Here is a 19,481-nt window from a genome sequence, read left to right as displayed (position 1 = left end):
TAGTTATTACAAAAAAAAATAATTTTGTAAGCAACATTTTTTAATCACACCATGTTTGATGGCAACCGGTGCCAACTGAATTATCTTGTCTACTGCAGCAACATAAAACACCACTGCATTAGAGGTGGACAATGACTGGGGAATAGTGTTAAGACAATGGCCTTAATTGTAAGTTAAAACAATTTTGATCCGCTCATATTTTTTAACTTAACATCCTGAGAGATAAATTATATATATTGGATAGAAGGACATTTTATGAAAATGTATTTTACTCATTGTTAAGCGTCAATAAACAGATTTGCAAAGTTTTCCTATAAATAACAAAAAAACATTAAAGCACTGAAGGAGCTTCTAAAATAAAATATCGCAGAAATAATTAAATGATCCTGGTGCCCTGGGTTCATGCAGGACAACAGAGAACCATTTAGTAATTCTCCGTATAGAGGGTTTCGAAGGGAGGTAAAAATTCTTACACGGTCCTGCCGCAGGAGCTTCCTAAGCATATAACCAGCCCTGCTACAATTATCGCTAACAAATATCCGATTTGAAACATGAAAGAATTCCGATTACTGTTAGCGCGGGTCTGTCACTTTTGCAAGATTTTGCATTTTACATCTGTGTGCAAAAAATAAACCACTGCAATTGTGCTTACACATTAAGCGATATATATATATATAGATACGTAATAAAACGAGGAAAGGTATTATAACGTCCTTTACCTCTGTATCAGACAGGCGCTGCTGCACATGCTTTGATCTATTCATGATCTGTTCATCCATTTCTATGTCACTGCCGCCACTGTGGTGAGTGTCACTATTATCGCTGCTCTGAGGACTGGCAGTAGGAGAGCCTGAAATCAGGGGAATAATTTGCCATTTTTTATTTTCCATTAGAACTAAGAAACACATATTTCAATTGATAAACCTACTTATATTGCTTATTGGCAAAAAAGAGTGAATGGCTACCTGTACATGCTTACAGAAACCAACCGCCTGGCTGACAGATATTCATACAGGTTTAAGAATCGCCGTATGAGTGGTTTGCAAGCAGCTGCTTAGACCGATTACACCGGAGAAAGGAAAAGGCTCCGGGTGATCCAAGTAGCGAACGTGAAAGTAAAGCGATCATGAGCTGCCCGCTTATTAGTCAAAACTGGTTCTGTCTTTGCAAGGATAAGTGTAAAAAGTAAAATAAAAGGAGACAAAGGCTAAGTGCATCCCTTATAAAAGAAACGTGATGGTCAGTTAGTCTTTAGCCAGCCTAACGGCTGAAGCAGCATTGCGAGGGAGATAAAACATACTTATTTGACAATACAGAGTTCTTTACATTATTAATAATTGCGCTCTCATCTAAGACACAGAACATATGCATCTGCATAAAGGAAGTGTTGACTATACACGCGCTCATCCTTCAGATTGTCAACCAACCAGTTCATGTATTTACCTTTCTTATTTCCCATCGGTAAATTGGTATTCAATAAAGATGCAAAGGAGCTCTGTTTGGAAAGCTGGGCTTTGGCTGCTAATGCATTATTCCAGAGAGCTTTAATCAGCATCGATGCCAAATACAATGTCTGGGCATAAAAAGAAGAGAGAGAAGAGCTTTAAAGGGTGAGCTTTTCCAGAAACCTGGTTTTAAGACTTCAAACACACATATATTATATATATATATTATATATATATTATATATGTGCACACGTGAATATGTAAAACAGATTAGGAAAAAACAAGCTATCTAGCAGATTTACAGATGACCTATTAAACTACAACTGTTATTAATCAGGTCCCATTAAAATGTATATATTATAGAACCTATTCAACAAAGATAGAATTGTTTGTACTCTAGGAAGATGCCTTTAAAATGTGGGTTCCTGTACAATTGTATCACGGACAAACAGACCATATCGTAGTCCTGTACCTGTTCGGTGTGGGCGCTTGGGTGAAGGCAGGATACAAGGTTCAGCAGGTGTCTCAGAGGCACAGGATCCAAGTTTTTGATCAATGAAGGAAACAAATCGTGTATATAGCGGCTACAATGTTTTAACTGTAAAACAAAAGCGGGGGTTAGGACACAATCGATGCACACCAATTCAAAAACCTATAGCTTTAAAAGATATAAAATGGTTTAACGACAGCATTTTATCAAGCCCATTTAAAACACTGAGATCATTTTAAAGAAAACAAATACAGCTTTTGTCAAAATTAGATTTCACACGAACTAATTACTACAGCTCCTGTTTTATTTTTCAAACAGCGATACTGGTTTTAACAGTATTTAACTCGAACTCTTTTTCCGCAAACAACTTTCAGAATATGGGAGGAATAAATCATACATTCTACATAAAGATACCGCTTGTTGACAGGTATTGTCCCTTTAAAAACGCACATATAGCAGACATTTATGCGACACCACAGAAAACCACAACCATATGAAAAAAATGTACAGGTAAATTAAAAATGTATTTTTTAGTGTACTTTCTAAATGTAGCTTTTCAAAAAGTAGTAGTAGCTTGTTTGTAAAAATGTAAAAAAGAAAGTTCAAGAAGGGTGTCCAACAGACAGAAGAAATCTGGTACCTGCGCAGCCGCCCAAATACAATCGATGTGTTGAGTACTCAGCCGACCTTCTGCAGCTAGAAAGTTCAGGATTACTTGGCACTGTTTGATGATCTGAGAAAGAAGAAGAATGAAGTCACCTAAAGAAGCAGGTCATTCATATCTAGTACATCAGGATCATATAGCATTCAATGAGTATCAGTTGTATACTTCATTGTAACTTACCTCAACGTGCAGGTTTGGTCCAAATATATGCTCTACAACATTATTGCCGATAAGCCAGTCCGCAAGCTCCTTAGCAATAGAGCTAGATAACAAACAAAAAAGAACTTGATTTCTTAAACTGCACTATATTTTTTTGTAAGTGGATGTAATACAGCCATATTATCTTATTACATTTATATATATATAGTAGTAGTTTGTAGTAGTGTTAAAAATGTAAATAAAAAGAAGTTTAAAAAATTAAATAAGTGAAAAATATATATTGTTTTTATGTTTCAGCATTATGCACATATAAATATATGCAAAAGTTTTAATAAATATAGAAAGAATACAGAATACTACAAAGAGAGATTTAACCTGCTGTAGTGGATATGAACAGTGCATCCGTTTAAACATTTAAAAAAAAAAATATATATATATATATATATATATATATATATATATATATATATATATATATATATATATACATAGCCACTTACGTTTCCGTGTCGGAGACGAGAGATTCATTATTGCAGACATCATTAAAAGTATGCAGTTGGTTCTATAAAAAAGAAATAAAAGCAATTAAGAACAGTAGTAAAGGCCCTTCGGATTTTATATACACCTGAAGGTAGATATTGGTTAAATGTGGTGCTGGTGGGTAGTAAATAATGTGCAAGCCTTTGGCACGCTAGGCTGCTAGACAGGCCAATATGCCAGCGACTTAAATCCGACAGGACCAAGGACGATGTTTTTCACATAGAAACACAGCTAGAACATGGGGGGTCTCTGGGGAGACAGCCAAGTAAATAAATGACTATTCCCTTTGACAGTGTATTTAAAAAAACACACCAATACTGACAGTGATTAATAAAAAAAAGAAAATGATCCCCTTTGATTTTCATAAGGCTATAAGGAACATATATAACATACATCTATAGCCAAGCCTAGAGAAATATCCCTCAGATTTACTAGTCAGGACAAAGAAAATCACTCCTCTGATCTACCCCACAAGCATTCAATATACTCACCTGTTAACTTCAACTTTCTCAGCCACACTGATGCACAAACCCACCGACCAAAACAAGTTTGAGATGCTCACCAAGAACAGACAGCCGCTTCATAGCTTGTCTTCCCCATTTGGAAATACCTCAAGATTTAGCTCTTGTGTCATTACAGAGAAAAAATACAGCACCCAAAGTGTAAAAGTGTGCCCAAACGGAGGGCCCTCCTTGCGCCTAGAGGGATACCAACTGGACGCCACTGACGAGTCCCATGAAGGTCGAAACATACGTCTGGGGTTGTTGGTTCCCTTGTGCAGGACAAATTTGCCTCGCATGGCAGTTCCGGAAGGCTCTAGGAGGAGGATCAGACTGATGGTGATGGATATTATTCCTTTGTAACTTGAGAGATGCTCCCAAGTGGTGATGCAACTTCAGACAGGCTATGGCAGGCTGACAGTTCTTGGAAAGTATCTCAAACTTATTTGGTAAGGCATTTAGAAGTTATCGTGCGATAATGTGCTGATGGGGCTCTGCTGCCTCTCTGTAAGTACTTACATTCTTTATATTTTTGCAGATTAAGGATGTTTTCTACAGTACTCACAGAATACTTTCATATACATTTACTGGGCTGCCTAGGAGCATCCCTTCAATGTCAACGGCTGCGCTTACCAAGAGCAATAAAATCCAGTTAGAAAGCATCAGCAAAGATGCTACTTTACAAACTATTGAAACAGAACTCTGAAGAGCGAGGGAGACGTCCTGCTCGTCCATTCCTAACATACAGAAAAAGCATGAAAGGGTTCCATGTTCTCAGCGTCATTCACCTTAATATTTAGACAGCGACCAGAGGCATGCATCAAGACAAACTTCCACGCAAGCAGTATTAGCGCTTACCGTTATCTGACTTAGGCCAGCAAGCCGCATTGTTAGTGTGGGGGACATAAAATACTTGAAAGCCAAATCTAGACTCTCTTTGTCAAAGCACAAAGCAGTATCCAAAGGCTCTTTCACCGTGCTCCACATTAAGTCAGCCATATTCCGGGCTGCGCTCTGTCGCAGTTCCTGGTCTGACAATTTACACAAATACCTGCAGTTTAAAGAAAGTACAATCATTTTCCAAAAATAGCACAGGAAAACAAAACAAAACAAAAAAAAAAAACACACACACTACGGCGCCATCACATTTTTACAATTTCGGTTTCCTGCTGCATTGCATCTAATATTCATCTGAGAATTATGGAATAATTAGCAGCACAGAGAACAAAACGATTTACCGTAACGGCACTAGGGCTCTCCAAATGCATTTTCATGAGCTGTATTATACTGCTACTCAAAGGGGGAAAAAAATAAAATTCAGAAAAATAAGAGACAGTAATAAAATATAATTTTATAGAGGGAATATATTTGTGCATTAGATTCAATTTATTGAAAATTACAATAATTTTGTTCTATTAATAAAAGGCTAAATGTCTCTATTCGGACACTGGCGACAGACCCTTTGGTTGATCTAGCATGTCTGCGGTTTAAGGGAACGGCAAACTTAGCACAATAACTTGTAGCACATTTGGTCGTGAACAATGACATCACACCTACGTGTGCGCTTACTGCACACTTAGGATGGCTATGGCACTTCAAGGCCCCGCAGCTGCCAAAAAACGTACACACTTTATTTATATAGCGTCAAAAATTAACACAGAGTGTCTTACAATACATATATACAAAATGGGGTTATAAAACTAGAATTGGCAGACTAAGACAAACTAATGCCTTGGATAAAGAGGGCCCTGCTGGCAAGTTATAAATCTATAATTACGTTTTTATTCTCATCCAGCTGCACACTGGAAAAGTATGGGGCAAGCGGTGTGCCAGATGGCTAGTCCAGGTCTGGATTACTGGCCTATAGTTTAAGATCGGTCTTGAACTTCTAGACAGTCTCACGGGCCCCTGCCCAGCGTGCACCTAACCAGACTACGACTGAAATAAGTAAGAAGGTGGTGGTCGACGGCAGAATTTACTAGATATCGCAGCTCTATATACTAAATAATACGTAGCTTATTCTGTAAGAAAATAATGTATTAAAAACACACGTAAGGAATGTATTTAATGGCCTAAAAACAAGTAGCTAAAATAATAATTAAGATGCCGGCGTTCAAGCCAAACTTTTAAAGTACATATTAAAAAAAATAAAATAAATAAAATCGTCAAACAATAGCACACGCTTTAGGTAGCTTCAGTAAAAACATTTTATGCTAAAAGCTGCAATGGGTGACAATTCACCTTTTAAATTTTAATTAAATGTAATTAAATCAAAGCCTGTGGCAACAGGTGGAAGACCTGGTATAAGAGGAACATTCCCATAGGTTGTCATGCCCTCACCAGCTGCACTGTAACTGTATACCCGCCACCCCCCCACCGGGCAGCTTCTCGGGGGGTTGCAGCTGAGTTCACATTGGAAATTTCCAAATCAGGTTTGGTGGCCAAAAATCACAGCAGCGACTAGATACTAGACGCCTGTTAGAGTATACTGAGCTAACAATGTAGCTTTAAAACAAAGTCATGACAATATTAAAACAACAACCAATATCATATTTAAAAAAAAAACTCTTACCTTATGACGTATGTCCTAAACGGTATAATATGCTGCATGACAGCGGGGATATGCAGCCATATTCTAATCTAAACAAAAATATACAACGCCACATTAGGGTTTACAAGTTAATGTATGTGTTATGTGACATGCACTTTTGATGATGCCTACAAACTTAACTATAGACTGGAAGTTACTGAATAACTGAATAAACTCATAGGTGGGTTTAGAAGTTCTGATGGCAAGCTTTCAATAGAAGAAAAGCAGGAATATGTTGTCTAAATAAAGGTATTAGTTTACTAAAGATCTGTAATAATTCCTGCTTCTTAAAAAGCCCCCCCCCCGGTCAGTGATGCTCATCTGTGGACATCCTAAAAACACATGCTGTTGCAATACTCTTTATTACATTATAAGCAGCATTGCACATACAAAGAATAAGCGTGTCTTACGTTTGATACGACAGTGATGAATGCATGAGCTATTTGAAAGGGAAGCGTCTCGGGAGATCCATATTCAAAGCAATCCTTCATAAGGGAAAGGCCATTCTTTCCACAGAAGAGACATACATAACGGAGAAGGTGCAAAGGTACTTCCACATCCTAAAACAAAATACATTATTTAAAACAAAATTACTCTACTGTGACCTGTGACGTTCCAACGGAAGAGCTTATATTAGGGACTTGTATGGGTTCTGTGTTGATCCATTCCATCTAACCCTGAAGTGATCGGAAAAGTTGGAGACAATCTGCCGGACGCTGGGGGCCAGAGTGGTTATTTCACATGATTTAAAAAATTATAAATTTTATCTCCATCACCATTCCCATGTAAGAAATGATATTCTTTCAGAATAATATGCTCTTAACACACACTACATGGTCCATCACGTGTAAAGCGATACAGATGCAACACTGTGGACAGGTTAGACCTTATCTCATAATTAATGGAGGATTTCTTTTTTTCAGAAATTACAAATAAGTTCACATGAAAGAATCTGATGTGATTTTTGAAACCTGCACTGCTACCAAAGAAAATATCAAATTATTATTATTATTATTATTATCTTTTATTTATATAGCGCCAACAGTTTACGCAGCGCTTAATACAATACATAAATTCAAGGGATATGACAAGACAAGAATTGACAGACTAAGACAAACCGATACATTTGGTGGAGAGAGCCCTGCTCGCAAGCTTACAATCTAGAGGGAAAATGGGGTGATAAACATAAGGCATAGAGAAAGGGTGAGAGGTATTGTGGGGGTTGTATCAATGACAAGGATGTTCTAGCAGCTAAGATGGTATGCTTCTCTGAAGAAGTGGGTTTTTAGATGTTTCTTGAATGTCGGGAGGGAGGGTGAATTCTGAAGGTTCCTTGGGAGCAGATTCCAGAGATATGGGGCAGCTCGAGTGAAATCTTGTAGACGGGAAAAGGAAGAGGTGATGAGTGAGGAGGAGAGCCTTAGCCCATGGGAGGAACGTAGGGATCGAGTAGGAGAGTATTTGCTAATGAGGTCAGAAATGTACGGAGGAGCGGTATTGTGGATGGCCTTATTTGTCAGTACCAGGATCTTAAATTTAATTCTAAAGGTAATCGGAAGCCAGTGGAGGGTTTCACAGAGGGGGGAAGCAGAAGAGGAGCGACGTGCAAGGAAGATGAGCCTAGCAGCGGCATTAAGGATAGACTGTAGTGGAGAGAGTCGAGACAGTGGAATGCCAACCAGAAGAGTGTTGCAGTAGTCAAGACGGGAAATGATAAGTGAATGAACCAGAGTTTTTGTGGATTCTTGGGTGAGGAATGGGCGGATACGAGAGATGTTTTTTAGGTGCAGGCGGCAGGATCTGGCGAGGGACTGAATGTGAGGGATGAAGGAGAGGTTTGAGTCAAGGATGACCCCAAGGCATCGGGCCTGGTTAGTAGGAGAGATTGTTGTGTTGTTAATGGTGATAGAGAATTCAGGTAGTGGAGTGGAGATGGAGGGAGGGAAGATAATGAGTTCCGTTTTAGAAAGATTAAGTTTCAGGTAGTGTTGTGACATCCATGAAGAAATAGTAGACAAGCAGCTGGTGATCCGGGACATGAGAGATGGAGAGAGATCAGGAGAAGACAGGTAGATTTGGGTATCATCTGCATATAGATGATACTGGAGGCCAAATGAGTTGATTAGTTTGCCAAGAGAGGAAGTATAAAGAGAGAACAGCAGAGGGCCAAGGACTGAACCTTGGGGGACACCAACCGAAAGTGGAAGGGGCGAAGATGTGTTGCCTGAGAAGTTGACAGAGAAGGAACGGTTAGACAGATATGAGGAGATCCAGGAGAGAGCTGTATCTCGAATGCCCATAGAAGCAAGTGAGTCAAGAAGAAGGTGGTGATCAACAGTATCAAAAGCAGCAGAGAGATCCAGTAGAATTAGAATAGAGTAGTGACCTTTAGCTTTGGCAGAGAGCAAGTCATTGGAGACTTTTGTTAGAGCTGTTTCAGTAGAGTGAAGAGGTTTGAAACCAGACTGTAGAGGGTCAAGGAGGGAATTAGAGGAGAGGAAGTTAGTGAGGCGATTGTACACAATCCGTTCAAGCAGCTTAGAGGTAAAAGGAAGCAGAGAGATAGGGCGGTAGTTAGTCAAACAGACGGGGTCTGAGGAAGGATTCTTTAGAATTGGTGTGATTAGCGCATGCTTGAAGGCAGATGGTACAGATCCAGATGATAGAGAAAGATTGAATAGGTGGGTAAGTGATGGACCAAGGGATGGACATAGAGACTTTGTGAGGTGTGAAGGGATGGGGTCAAGGGGACAGGTTGTTGGGTGAGAGGAAGAAAGAAGAGTGGCTATCTCTTCTTTGGTTGTAGGGGAAAAGGCAGTTAGTATAGTAGGAGTAGAGAGGGTGGTGGTGAGTGGTGTAGGAGGGAGTTGTAAGGAAGAGAGGTCTTTTCTAATAGTCTCGATCTTCTCTTTGAAGTAGGTAGCAAGATCTTGGGCAGTGAGAGAGGTTTGTGGTGTGGGTGTGGAGGGACAGAGAAGGGAGTTGAAAGTAGAAAAAAGGCGTCGTGGGTTGGAAGAAAGAGAGGATATGAGAGTGGAGAAGTAGAGCTGTTTGGCGAGAGAGAGGGCAGAGTTGTAGGTGTGAAGCATGAATTTATAATGAGTAAAGTCTTCGCTGGATTTTGATTTTCTGAAGTAGCGCTCAGCTGTGCGGCAGCACTTCTGAAGATACCGTGTGGTTTTGGTATGCCATGGTTGGCGTTTAAATTGTCGGGGGTAACTTGTAGTAATTGGAGCTATGGTGTCGAGGGATGAAGCAAGTGTGTTGTTGTAAAAAGAGGCTGCTGTGTCTGGGCAGGAAAGGGTTAACATGGAAGGTAAGAGAGGTTCGAGTGAGGCTGACAGTTGGGTAATGGTATTTTCTGGTAATGGCCTACAAGTATGAGGTGAGCGTTGTAAGTTTGTCTTGTTAGGGGTTAGCACTGGAGAAAAAGATAGGAGGTGGTGGTCAGACAGAGGGAAGGGGTAAATGGAGAAGTCTGAAAGGGAGCATGATCTGGAGAAAACCAGATCGAGTGAGTGTCCCTCAGTGTGCGTAGGGGAATTAGTCCATTGAGAGAGACCAGAGGAAGATGTCAGGGAGAGGAGTTTGGAGCTTGCAGAGTTGTTAGATATATCTAAAGGGATGTTAAAGTCACCCAGAATAAGACAGGGGATATTAGGAGAGAGGAAGAAAGGGAGCCAGGCAGAAAGGTGGTCAAAGAACTGTGAGGTAGGGCCTGGAGGGCGATATATGACAGCAATTTGAAGAGAGAGTGGAGAGAAAAGACGGATTGTGTGAGCTTCAAAGGAACCGAATGAGAGGGAGGGAGGGCTTGGTATATTCTGGAAGGTGCAGTAAGGTGAGAGAAGGATGCCTACACCACCACCCTTTCTGCCATCAGGCCTAGGAGTGTGGCTGAAGTGTAGTCCTCCGAAGGAGAGTGCAGCAGAAGCAGTAGTGTCTTGGGAGGGGATCCAGGTTTCAGTAAGAGCTAGGAGGTTAAAAGCATGAGACAGAAAAGGGTCATGTATACAAGCGAGTTTGTTGCATACCGAGCGGGCATTCCATAGGGCACAGTTAAAGAATACCACTGGATTTAATTACAAACAATATGTCAGGTCCAAATAGCTTGATGTAAAGTGAGGGAAAGTCTAAAGAGCTGGTAAAACATTATATTTATGTGTGTGCATGTGACCCATCTGCTCCAACTTATCTATTACACCTTCATTATGCTGTATCAACAAAAGCACCATTGGCAGAATAACTGGAAAACGATTACCCCAAAGACAACACCAGACTTGAGCAACGAAAAGACACGTCCTGGATGGTTTGCGAGTCGTAAGCATGTTTTCTTAACATTCAGAATATGACAGCTTATGTAGTGTACGTGTAGCTGGCCGCCCTACTTGTCAGAGCTGCTATGGTAAAAGCAACTTATTTAATGCAAAAGACTCGCGCTTTGAACTTACATTCATGTCACAGAAGGCCCCTAGTATATTGCTTTCTTGTGCAGAGATATCCTAAAGAAGGAGAAAAAAAAATGAATACATATCACAAGCAAACATTGACAAAGAACATACACCATCATTTTCTATAGCAGATGTGAAAGGGCTTTCCTAGTTAGAGGATTGCTTGCGGAACCTTTACCCATCAGCAATAACAGACGAGTGCTTACAGGTTAGCAATTCGGAAACACATAGTGTTATACTACGGCATTTAAATAGTGCCTGAGGATCAAGCTGGGATGCGCTAAACGTTGCAGCTATTGCGGGCAACCAGAAGACTATTCCAGCTGGAATATATACTAGTTTCAGGTCATCAGCCACACAAATGCAGCAATAGTTAAGTTTTACAGTTTGAAACCACAAAACTGACCAAAGCCAATTCATTCACAAAATCTTAAGATAAAAACCCCTGTCTAGACATCTCAAAGATTAGAAGCGTTTTGCGGATGTTTCTTATTGTAACAATTTCCAGATGACTAGAATGTTGGATCAACTGTTTGCTTCCAAAATTAAGCCATTTGTAACAGGCATTGTTGACTGGGTCCAATACAAGCGATAACGGTATATTCATCAGAACTGGGATTTTAAGTCAGACTCCAAACAAATGAATCATCAGCAAACCCCAAGTCAAAACTACATTCGGAAGCCAGGGTACTTGCTAGCCATGGCATAAAAAAAAAAAGCCAACAGATGTCTGGCTAGAACTTCCAAGACGCTGCTTACCCAGTGTGACTAGCTAGAGAAAATGAACCATACAAGATTAAGTTCCGCAGAATCATTTTTAAACATACAGAGCAATCATCACTAATTCACTTCTGTGGCACTTTTTATTTTTCTTTCTTAACGGACAGTAAAATCATTTCCGTGGAACTTTAAACCGGGAACGTAAAATGCGTCTCTAACTTTTAGGTAAAAAAAATTCTCTCTTACCTACGTCAGAGTTTAATAACCTTATCCGCCACTACGACAGTAAGAGACGTTTCTAACCAAGGACCATCACAATAATAATATTTGGCTGGGATTTCTATATCGGTTTTTTTTCCGGGACAGATGCACATTCCACATACTTCCGGCAACACACGTTACAAGGTGGGATGAATACATTTACGTTACAGAAATAATTAACTAAATCAGAGATATTTATAGAATAAGTTCCATGATCTTTTGCGTTCTTTACACTGATCAAATATGTGGGAAATGTACAGTGTGACGAAGCCCAACTTATTCCAAACGGAGACAGTACATTTGGTAAAGAGGATATCTTTATTGAAGTATAATGGATCGCAAGCTTTCGAGACTATCGAGGTCTCTTCTTCAGACTAGTCTTCAAAGCTTTCAATCCATTATACTTCAGTTAATCAACAAAGGTATTATCTTTACCACGTTTGCGTTCCCTCTTTCTACGTCTAACACGGTACCCAACTCTCTCCGCACATTCCAAACATATGCAATGGGTAAGGAGGCGATGCATGAATGAAAAGGGTACAAATGGAATAAGGTGACGGAATGCAGGCATACTGGGAAGTCTTAAAACATTAAAAGTATCATTTTAAATGTTCAGCTTTAATGCGTCTCATTAAAACTACAGGAAAACATGTAGGCCAAGAAGATACTTGGCAATAAAATAAGAAGGGGGTGTGTGTGTCTGTGGAATACTAAACGGCGCACTAAAGAGGCTATCCATCTAACAGCTCGACGGAAACAGCACACCAGACCGGAACATTGGTTTGAGATGTTTAGATGTTTTGTGTCTTCTTCTCTTTCGCAAAGATTTAAACATGTTTAGCGGTTTTTATTTTGCTGGCATGAAGAGGTACTATTGGTAATAATGTACATACTGCTGCGCTCTTAAGGCCTAGTCACCTGTTCACATGCATGGAAGCTCGTTGGATGTTGTCAACTTATTTTTCTCCATAAAATGTAATTAAGAATGATACAATAAACCAAATTCTAAAAAACAAGTTAGTTACATAGTCTTCCAGACAGGGGCCTCCTTTTGACTGTACCCCAATCATAATGTTTACATGACTTTATTGTACTAATGTCAAGTACACCTGTCAGAGCCAAGTAATAAATCTACATACATCTCAATAAAAGTTTACCTTGTCTGATGTATAAATCAGATGTTGTGCTCTTTAAAATGTATCTGCACATGAGGTGGACCTAAAAGGCGCTACCTGTACGTGCGGAAATCGGCAGGGACCCCCTGCTGTCAGGCAGTCGGCAGGTAAACTAAATAAGCTGACTGAAGGATCAGTGAAGAAAACCCACGTCTGCTTTCTTTTCAGAACAATCATACTAATAGGAAGACGGCATGGGAGTTAATAACGCAGCAGAATAGTGGAGCAGAATGTATACCATTATCATTTATATTCGGGAATATCTGGCTTTTCTACCTGCTGCAGGCCCTCCAGCATTAACTGGTCCTTGACATTGTCCTCTGTTGTTGATATATCTATCCCTATGTTGTTGATATACTTATACTTGATATATCTATCCCGTGAGTGCTTTAACCGACATCAACCACTTCGACTATTCCTCTTATTTACCACCTTATCAGGTATTAAAGTACTTTCTTAGATTACATTGAGGGCTTTTTCATCTCCTAATAGACAATGACCTCCCGTTCAGGATTTCTTCTCCTTTGATATACACTCCTCATGTTTCATTATATCCACTTACGCCTTTTGAGCAATTAAAAGTACGGGGAGATTCTCCACACCCCACCCTGGCTACAACCAAGGACATCGTCGTCTAATCAAAGCGACTGAACAACAGAGTAGGTCATTTACAATTTAATCTTCGATTTTTTGTTCATAATGATCTTACACATAGTGTACATAAAAATGTAACAATAAAAAAGTGATGGATACATGGGATTGTTGACTTCTGTCGCACTGCTTATTTATCGGTTTATTCTTAGTGTCAAGTGTTAGGACCGTGTGCAATTTTTCAATAACCTCCCTATTCTACACATTATAAAGTAACGCAACCTGATCACAAACATGCCTCAAAACAATGGCTTTAGCTCATAAGTCTGAGTGACAGAGCAGACCGCTACAAGAATAATAATAATAAGCGTTGATCCATGAAAACGTACACTACTACTATTATACAAACACAAAACGTATGAACACTAGTGGTAACGGTCACGAGGCATCACGACTTAACCAGTACATAAACCTTAATCTACTGGGTTGTTTTGGCGTTCTGAAATCGGGCATCAAAAAATCTACAAGAACAATGAAGTAAAAAGAAAAAAAAAAAGAAAAAAAATCACCAGTTTTAAGGCTGCTTGTCCTGGAAGAAATACTTTCAAACACTCTGCCCTCCTTATTTGTAGAGGAAGCTAGCATATCCTTGCATTTGAAGAGCAGTTACTTTGGATTCATTGATTTGGAAACATACCAGCCTCCAGACATCTACCTTTACAGTGCAACACTAGCATTAATTAGTAATTATTCTACCTGCTCCTGTGGATTAGCAACTAAGTTAGTGCAATCCGGACGTTACGGCTCCTGATGTACGGAGCTAGTCATAGATAAAGAAAATATTTTAGAAAGGTTGCAGTCAGAGAAGATTGTTAGGAACTCTAACTGCCATTCTTATTGTATATTTAATTAATGCACCAGTCTGTTTAGGACAGGAAAAAGCACAGCATGCATTAAACCCCCCCCCCCCCAAATATATATATATTTTTTTAGCTTTTTGCTAATTTTAAAGAGTATTAATATCTGCTGAATGTAAGAGCAAATGCACAACAGAATATCACTGTAAGCAGAATAAAGGATCTTTTGCACCCTCCCATCATGGTTCATGCACATGGAAAGCAGCGAGTAGAAATACCTCTATTGTCGGATGTGTGTTATGCTTATAAGCAGTGTAGAGAGGGAACTGGATCTGAAAGATTTTTGCCACACACAACAATAGTTTTTCTTTTTCGTCAGTACTCCATAAATTAAACGGGTCAGTGCTTTTCGACGATTCTTCTTCTGACGGGTTACAAGTCCTTGAGGCTTCCAGCTTCTTTTCAGGGTCTTTGCATGAATCTGTGTGTCCCTCATCCTCCACCTCCTCTTGATGGTTAGCCTTCTCCACATTCAGCAGCTCCTCAGATGAATTATTCTCATCCTGCCAGTTTGAACTGGGGCTAGTAGTGCAAATTTTCAAAAGCTGGTCCCGCAGGGCTTGGACCTGCCCGATCACCAAGTTAATAAGGGAACATACCACTTGGTTAAAGATCTCCAGGTGCTTATACTCCTTAAAGCAGCACAGACATTGCCTGAAAGCAAGACAAAAAAAACCAAAACATTGCAATCATTTTTAATTTATACAGTGCCGATAACTTACATGTTGCTTTTTACAATAAATGCATTCAAAGGGTATGAGAAAACTAGAAATGGCAGAGGAAGACAAACTATTACATCAGGTAACACACAAGGGTAAAGGAAAAAGGAAAGAACGTGCCATTGATGAATGTTCCAGATATATCAGGGCAGAGGTTCTAACTGAATGGGGCTTAAGCTTCTTTGAAAAAGCGGGGGTTTTGAGGGTTTTCATGAATAATGCGAGGGGCGGCGAGAGCTGGAGGTTTGGTGAAGGGAGGTTCCCGAGGTATAGGGCAGCACGAGAGAAGTCTTGTAGATGTGAAAAGGAAGACGTTATAAGGGAGGAGGAAAGGCTTACACATAGAAAGAACGTAAAGATTCATTGGGGACAGAAAAATATGGAGGAGCAATATTATAAAAGGGCTTTGAATGTTATTACCAGGATTTTTTATTAAATTCTTGATAATAGGGAGCCAGTGGAGGACTTCAAAAAGCGGGGAAGGGGGGAATTATTTCACAAAGTGAGCCCTTTTTAAGTGTTCACACGGCCGTAAGATGCCACACACCAGTCACACGTTCTGTGGAAAGTCCAACAGCGATCAGACTAATAAAGTCTGACAATACTAACACACCCAAAGGAAGAAATACATTTGTGTAATATATATATATATAATTGAATAGATCTGTGATTTTGACCATTCCATTACTGGAAGCGTGTAATGTATGCAGCTTGCAATTATCTCCTCAGGCCTCCGGGCTAATTCATTTTGCCGACTATTTACTTTGTAGCCAGACAAGTGCCAGTTCTGAAAACTTCACGATGAAGAGAAGGCCTTTGACACACGGCACCCAGCCGCGGGCACACGGCACCCAGCCGCGGGCACACGGCACCCAGCCGCGGGCACACGGCACCCAGCCGCGGGCACACGGCACCCAGCCGCGGGCACACGGCACCCAGCCGCGGGCACACTGTTCAGACGCACCGGTAATCACAGGTTGCTAAATCCCTCACTGTATAAGGCTAGGTTTCCACTTGGTTTTTTTATGCTAAAAACGCCCATAAAAACGCCAATAGCGCCACCTGGCGTTTTTTTAGTGGAAAAACGCAGCAGCCAGATGTTAGCTGTTTTTCAATAGGAAATCGCAAAATGCCATTTCCACTTGGCGTTTTTTTTTGGGAGTTTTTTCAGTCCTCTTTGGCGTTTTTCTGCTTTTTTGGGCTCTGTGGCAGTTTTTCAAAATCGCAGCATGTTGACACTCTGGCGTTTTTTCAAGGAAATCTTGGCGTTTTTCTCCAATAGAAGTCTATGGGAGAGAAAAAACGCCATGAAAAAGCCATGTGGGTTTATTGCCTTGGCGTTTTTTCCACAGTTACAATGCAGAGGATGGACCCAGTATCTGTGTGTCCTACGAGAAATAGGCTGGAAACAAACAGTTTCACACAAAACAAAGTCCTGGACTGGTTCATATTGAATTTTACACCATTTGGAACAAACATGCCATTACAAACAAACATACCCGACGCATCAACTGGATTCTGCGTGCCAAAAGCAACAGCAAACAATTTGCACCATCATTTGGGGCCAATCTTCCCAGAGGAGCAGACATTCGGAATAAAGCATGCCTTACAAACCACAGAAAAGAGACAAAAGGGTCTACCAAGTAAATGACATCAGGAGAGGGCAGATACTTGCCATTTATCCTAATCCCTTTTAGCTGGGTGAAACTTCTAACTTGTAAAGGCTGAAAAAACTGCCTAAGGTCAGAAAAAGCAATTTCCACAGAAAGGCTAAAACGCCAGAAAAAACTCCAGAACAAAACGCCAAAACGCAGGAAAATGCAGTGGCAGTTTTCTTGGCGTTTTTCATCAAGAAAAAAAACGCAGGTCAAAAACCCAAGTGGAAACCTAGCCTTATAGTGACATCAAGCTGGGCTGCCCTGCTTGGTTTATGGAGAGTAAGCGGTCTGAAAACGACACACTTGTTATTTGCCGGGTACTAAGATCCGTACCGAAAACGCACTGATCTTTAAGGCAACATTTTTTTTATTATTTGCCGTTTGCTCTTCCGTTTGTTGTTTGGGGAAGAGGTTAGTTTTAGGGCCGTGGAGTGAATGTATTTTAAGGACATCTCTGTGTATGGAATATATCATTAACATTTTACAGGTTATCACAAATTCCAGAGACCTCAAACGTGAAGACTCAACAAGGAAAGGATGTATGACAAGAGCTCTATAAACGCATTGAGAGGCAGCATAACAAATTAACATTGGTGAAATATTAAATCGCCGATACATAAACATAGACAGAAATAACCCTTGTGTATTGTAATCAAATATACATTATAAATATGGAAAGAATAATGACATTACACAGAATAAATAAAATGTTACACACACACACACATACTGTATCCGTGTGCATGTCTCGTTTGACTATGTACATAGAATTGTGTCAGGATCCCCTACATATGCATGATGGCTCAAATACATGTATCTGTACGGGTGCATTAAGTACGGTAATAAAGAAGGGATTCATTCCTAGACCGCTAACATGATTAAAATCCCTGGATGTATTCTAAACCCCTGGATGTATCCTAAACCCCTGGATGTATCCTAAACCCCTGGATGTATCCTAAAACCCCTGGATGTATCCTAAAACCCCTGGATGTATCCTAAAACCCCTGGATGTATCCTAAACCCCCTGGATGTATCCTAAACCCCCTGGATGTATCCTAAGACCCCTGGATGTATCCTAAAACCCTTGGATGTATCCTAAAACCCCTGGATGTATCCTAAGACCCCTGGATGTATCCTAAGACCCCTGGATGTATCCTAAGACCCCTGGATATGAATGGCTTAAGAGCCACAGGTGGACGCGTTCAGAGTGCCAGAGTCGGCTTATTTTTTGTAGAAATCTGGAAGGGATATCAGCAGAACGTAAAACATAACCTACTAGGTATCTGGAATCTGTCTAGCTATTTTAAAAGTTGTAACGGGGCAGTGTGGTAAATTTAAAACTACACGCTTAGAAACTTGCCCTAGAATTACTTTTCATTCATAACCCATTGTGTTAAATATACCCAAGTATAACTATTTCAAAGTCTTCCTCTGATAGTGTCACATTATTAGTTTTTCAATAAAGGGCTCTCTTTTATGTTAACATATTCATAATCTGGCACCCAGAACTCTCCAAGAAATCACTTCCTGGTGCCTAGGGTATTGCAGGGCAAAGAGACCACCGGCTGCATTGAAGAAGGGACATAACGGGACATATATTTCTAAACTATGATATTATATTAAGGTGACGTATGATGGTGCAGCATCACCTTACAAGAGAGAAGAGAGAGGGGTTATGACGGAAAATGTTAGCTACAAAGGGGTTAAACACAGTCTAAGAGAAGAGCATTGTGGGAAAAATTATGGGGGGGGGGTCCTACATTTTTTTTCCCAAACCAAATTTGTCAACCCTTGGCTTTAATTTTAGAAATGGTCTAGAAGAATCAGGCAATAACATAAAAAGGCACTAAAATATTAATGTTACCTTTGTGTCCATGAGTTGATGTAGGCAAATATCTTGAGAGCATGTTCTTTTCGGAGCTGTAATCCATCACTGCCTTCAGTGTCTGATACTGCAATAAATAAAAAGACAACAAACATTAATCCACTTGGAGTTGGGACAATCTAGTAATTGGAATATGTCCCCAGGCTCACCGCACCACGACTGCTCAACTCCCATAACTCAAAGCTATCGATGCGCAGCTCATACAAACATTAAAGCACCAACACACAGCACTCTTACAAGGTGTTACAATGTAACACAACAGCAGCAACACAAATGATTCAAAAGGAACCGGGTGACCTGCGCAGAAGAGCCAACGATCTAGGGGGATTCAATTAACACAGACACTAAGGGGCTCACTTGGGTCATGGTAGCCCACTTTTTGTTAGGTATGTATATTATATTACTAGCGCCAAACAAACAAAATGATTGCCCCGGCTTTTGCTTTGTCTGGTGCAACATGTAGGCCAAGTGACACTTTATCTTAAGCAGCACAATTAAAAGGCACAAATAACTGACAATGTGTGCAACAAGAGGACAGGGGTGTCCAACCTGTTGAAACCAGTAACAATTTATGGCGCAAAGCAAGCTATGTATTGTTCCAACAGCAAAAAGGGGATTTATGACAATATTCTGGCTTCACGGAAGGCACTTCCAGCATCAGCACAGGTTAGTATTGTCCCTTGCTCTCTGAAGACAGGCAAGGAAAGGCGACAACT

General features: G+C 40.2%; 1 protein-coding gene across 2 annotated transcripts in view; it reads right to left on the bottom strand.

Annotated features, from left to right (window-relative positions):
- The window catches only part of LOC149303274 (ubiquitin carboxyl-terminal hydrolase 34-like), a 70,798-nt gene that overhangs the window by 41,991 nt on the left and 9,326 nt on the right, over positions 1 to 19,481 (bottom strand). For both annotated transcript variants that reach the window (XM_089481465.1, XM_089481466.1), the window contains exons 2-13: positions 18,745 to 18,832; positions 14,722 to 15,157; positions 10,840 to 10,890; positions 6,799 to 6,948; positions 6,371 to 6,438; positions 4,657 to 4,849; positions 3,259 to 3,320; positions 2,780 to 2,861; positions 2,576 to 2,668; positions 1,918 to 2,043; positions 1,444 to 1,573; positions 720 to 895 (exon numbers count right to left, since the gene is read on the bottom strand). In XM_089481465.1, coding sequence (XP_089337591.1) covers positions 720 to 895; positions 1,444 to 1,573; positions 1,918 to 2,043; positions 2,576 to 2,668; positions 2,780 to 2,861; positions 3,259 to 3,320; positions 4,657 to 4,849; positions 6,371 to 6,438; positions 6,799 to 6,948; positions 10,840 to 10,890; positions 14,722 to 15,157; positions 18,745 to 18,832 — 1,655 coding nt within the window. The remainder of the gene's footprint in view (positions 1 to 719; positions 896 to 1,443; positions 1,574 to 1,917; positions 2,044 to 2,575; positions 2,669 to 2,779; positions 2,862 to 3,258; positions 3,321 to 4,656; positions 4,850 to 6,370; positions 6,439 to 6,798; positions 6,949 to 10,839; positions 10,891 to 14,721; positions 15,158 to 18,744; positions 18,833 to 19,481) is intronic.

The sequence above is a fragment of the Sceloporus occidentalis genome, unplaced genomic scaffold (assembly GCF_023333645.1).
Source record: "Sceloporus occidentalis isolate IW3139 unplaced genomic scaffold, rSceOcc1.0.p SCAF_15, whole genome shotgun sequence".
NCBI classification, from domain to species: domain Eukaryota; kingdom Metazoa; phylum Chordata; class Lepidosauria; order Squamata; family Phrynosomatidae; genus Sceloporus; species Sceloporus occidentalis.
Note: the sequence above shows the minus strand (reverse complement) of the source record. Positions and strands in the feature narration are given on the sequence as shown.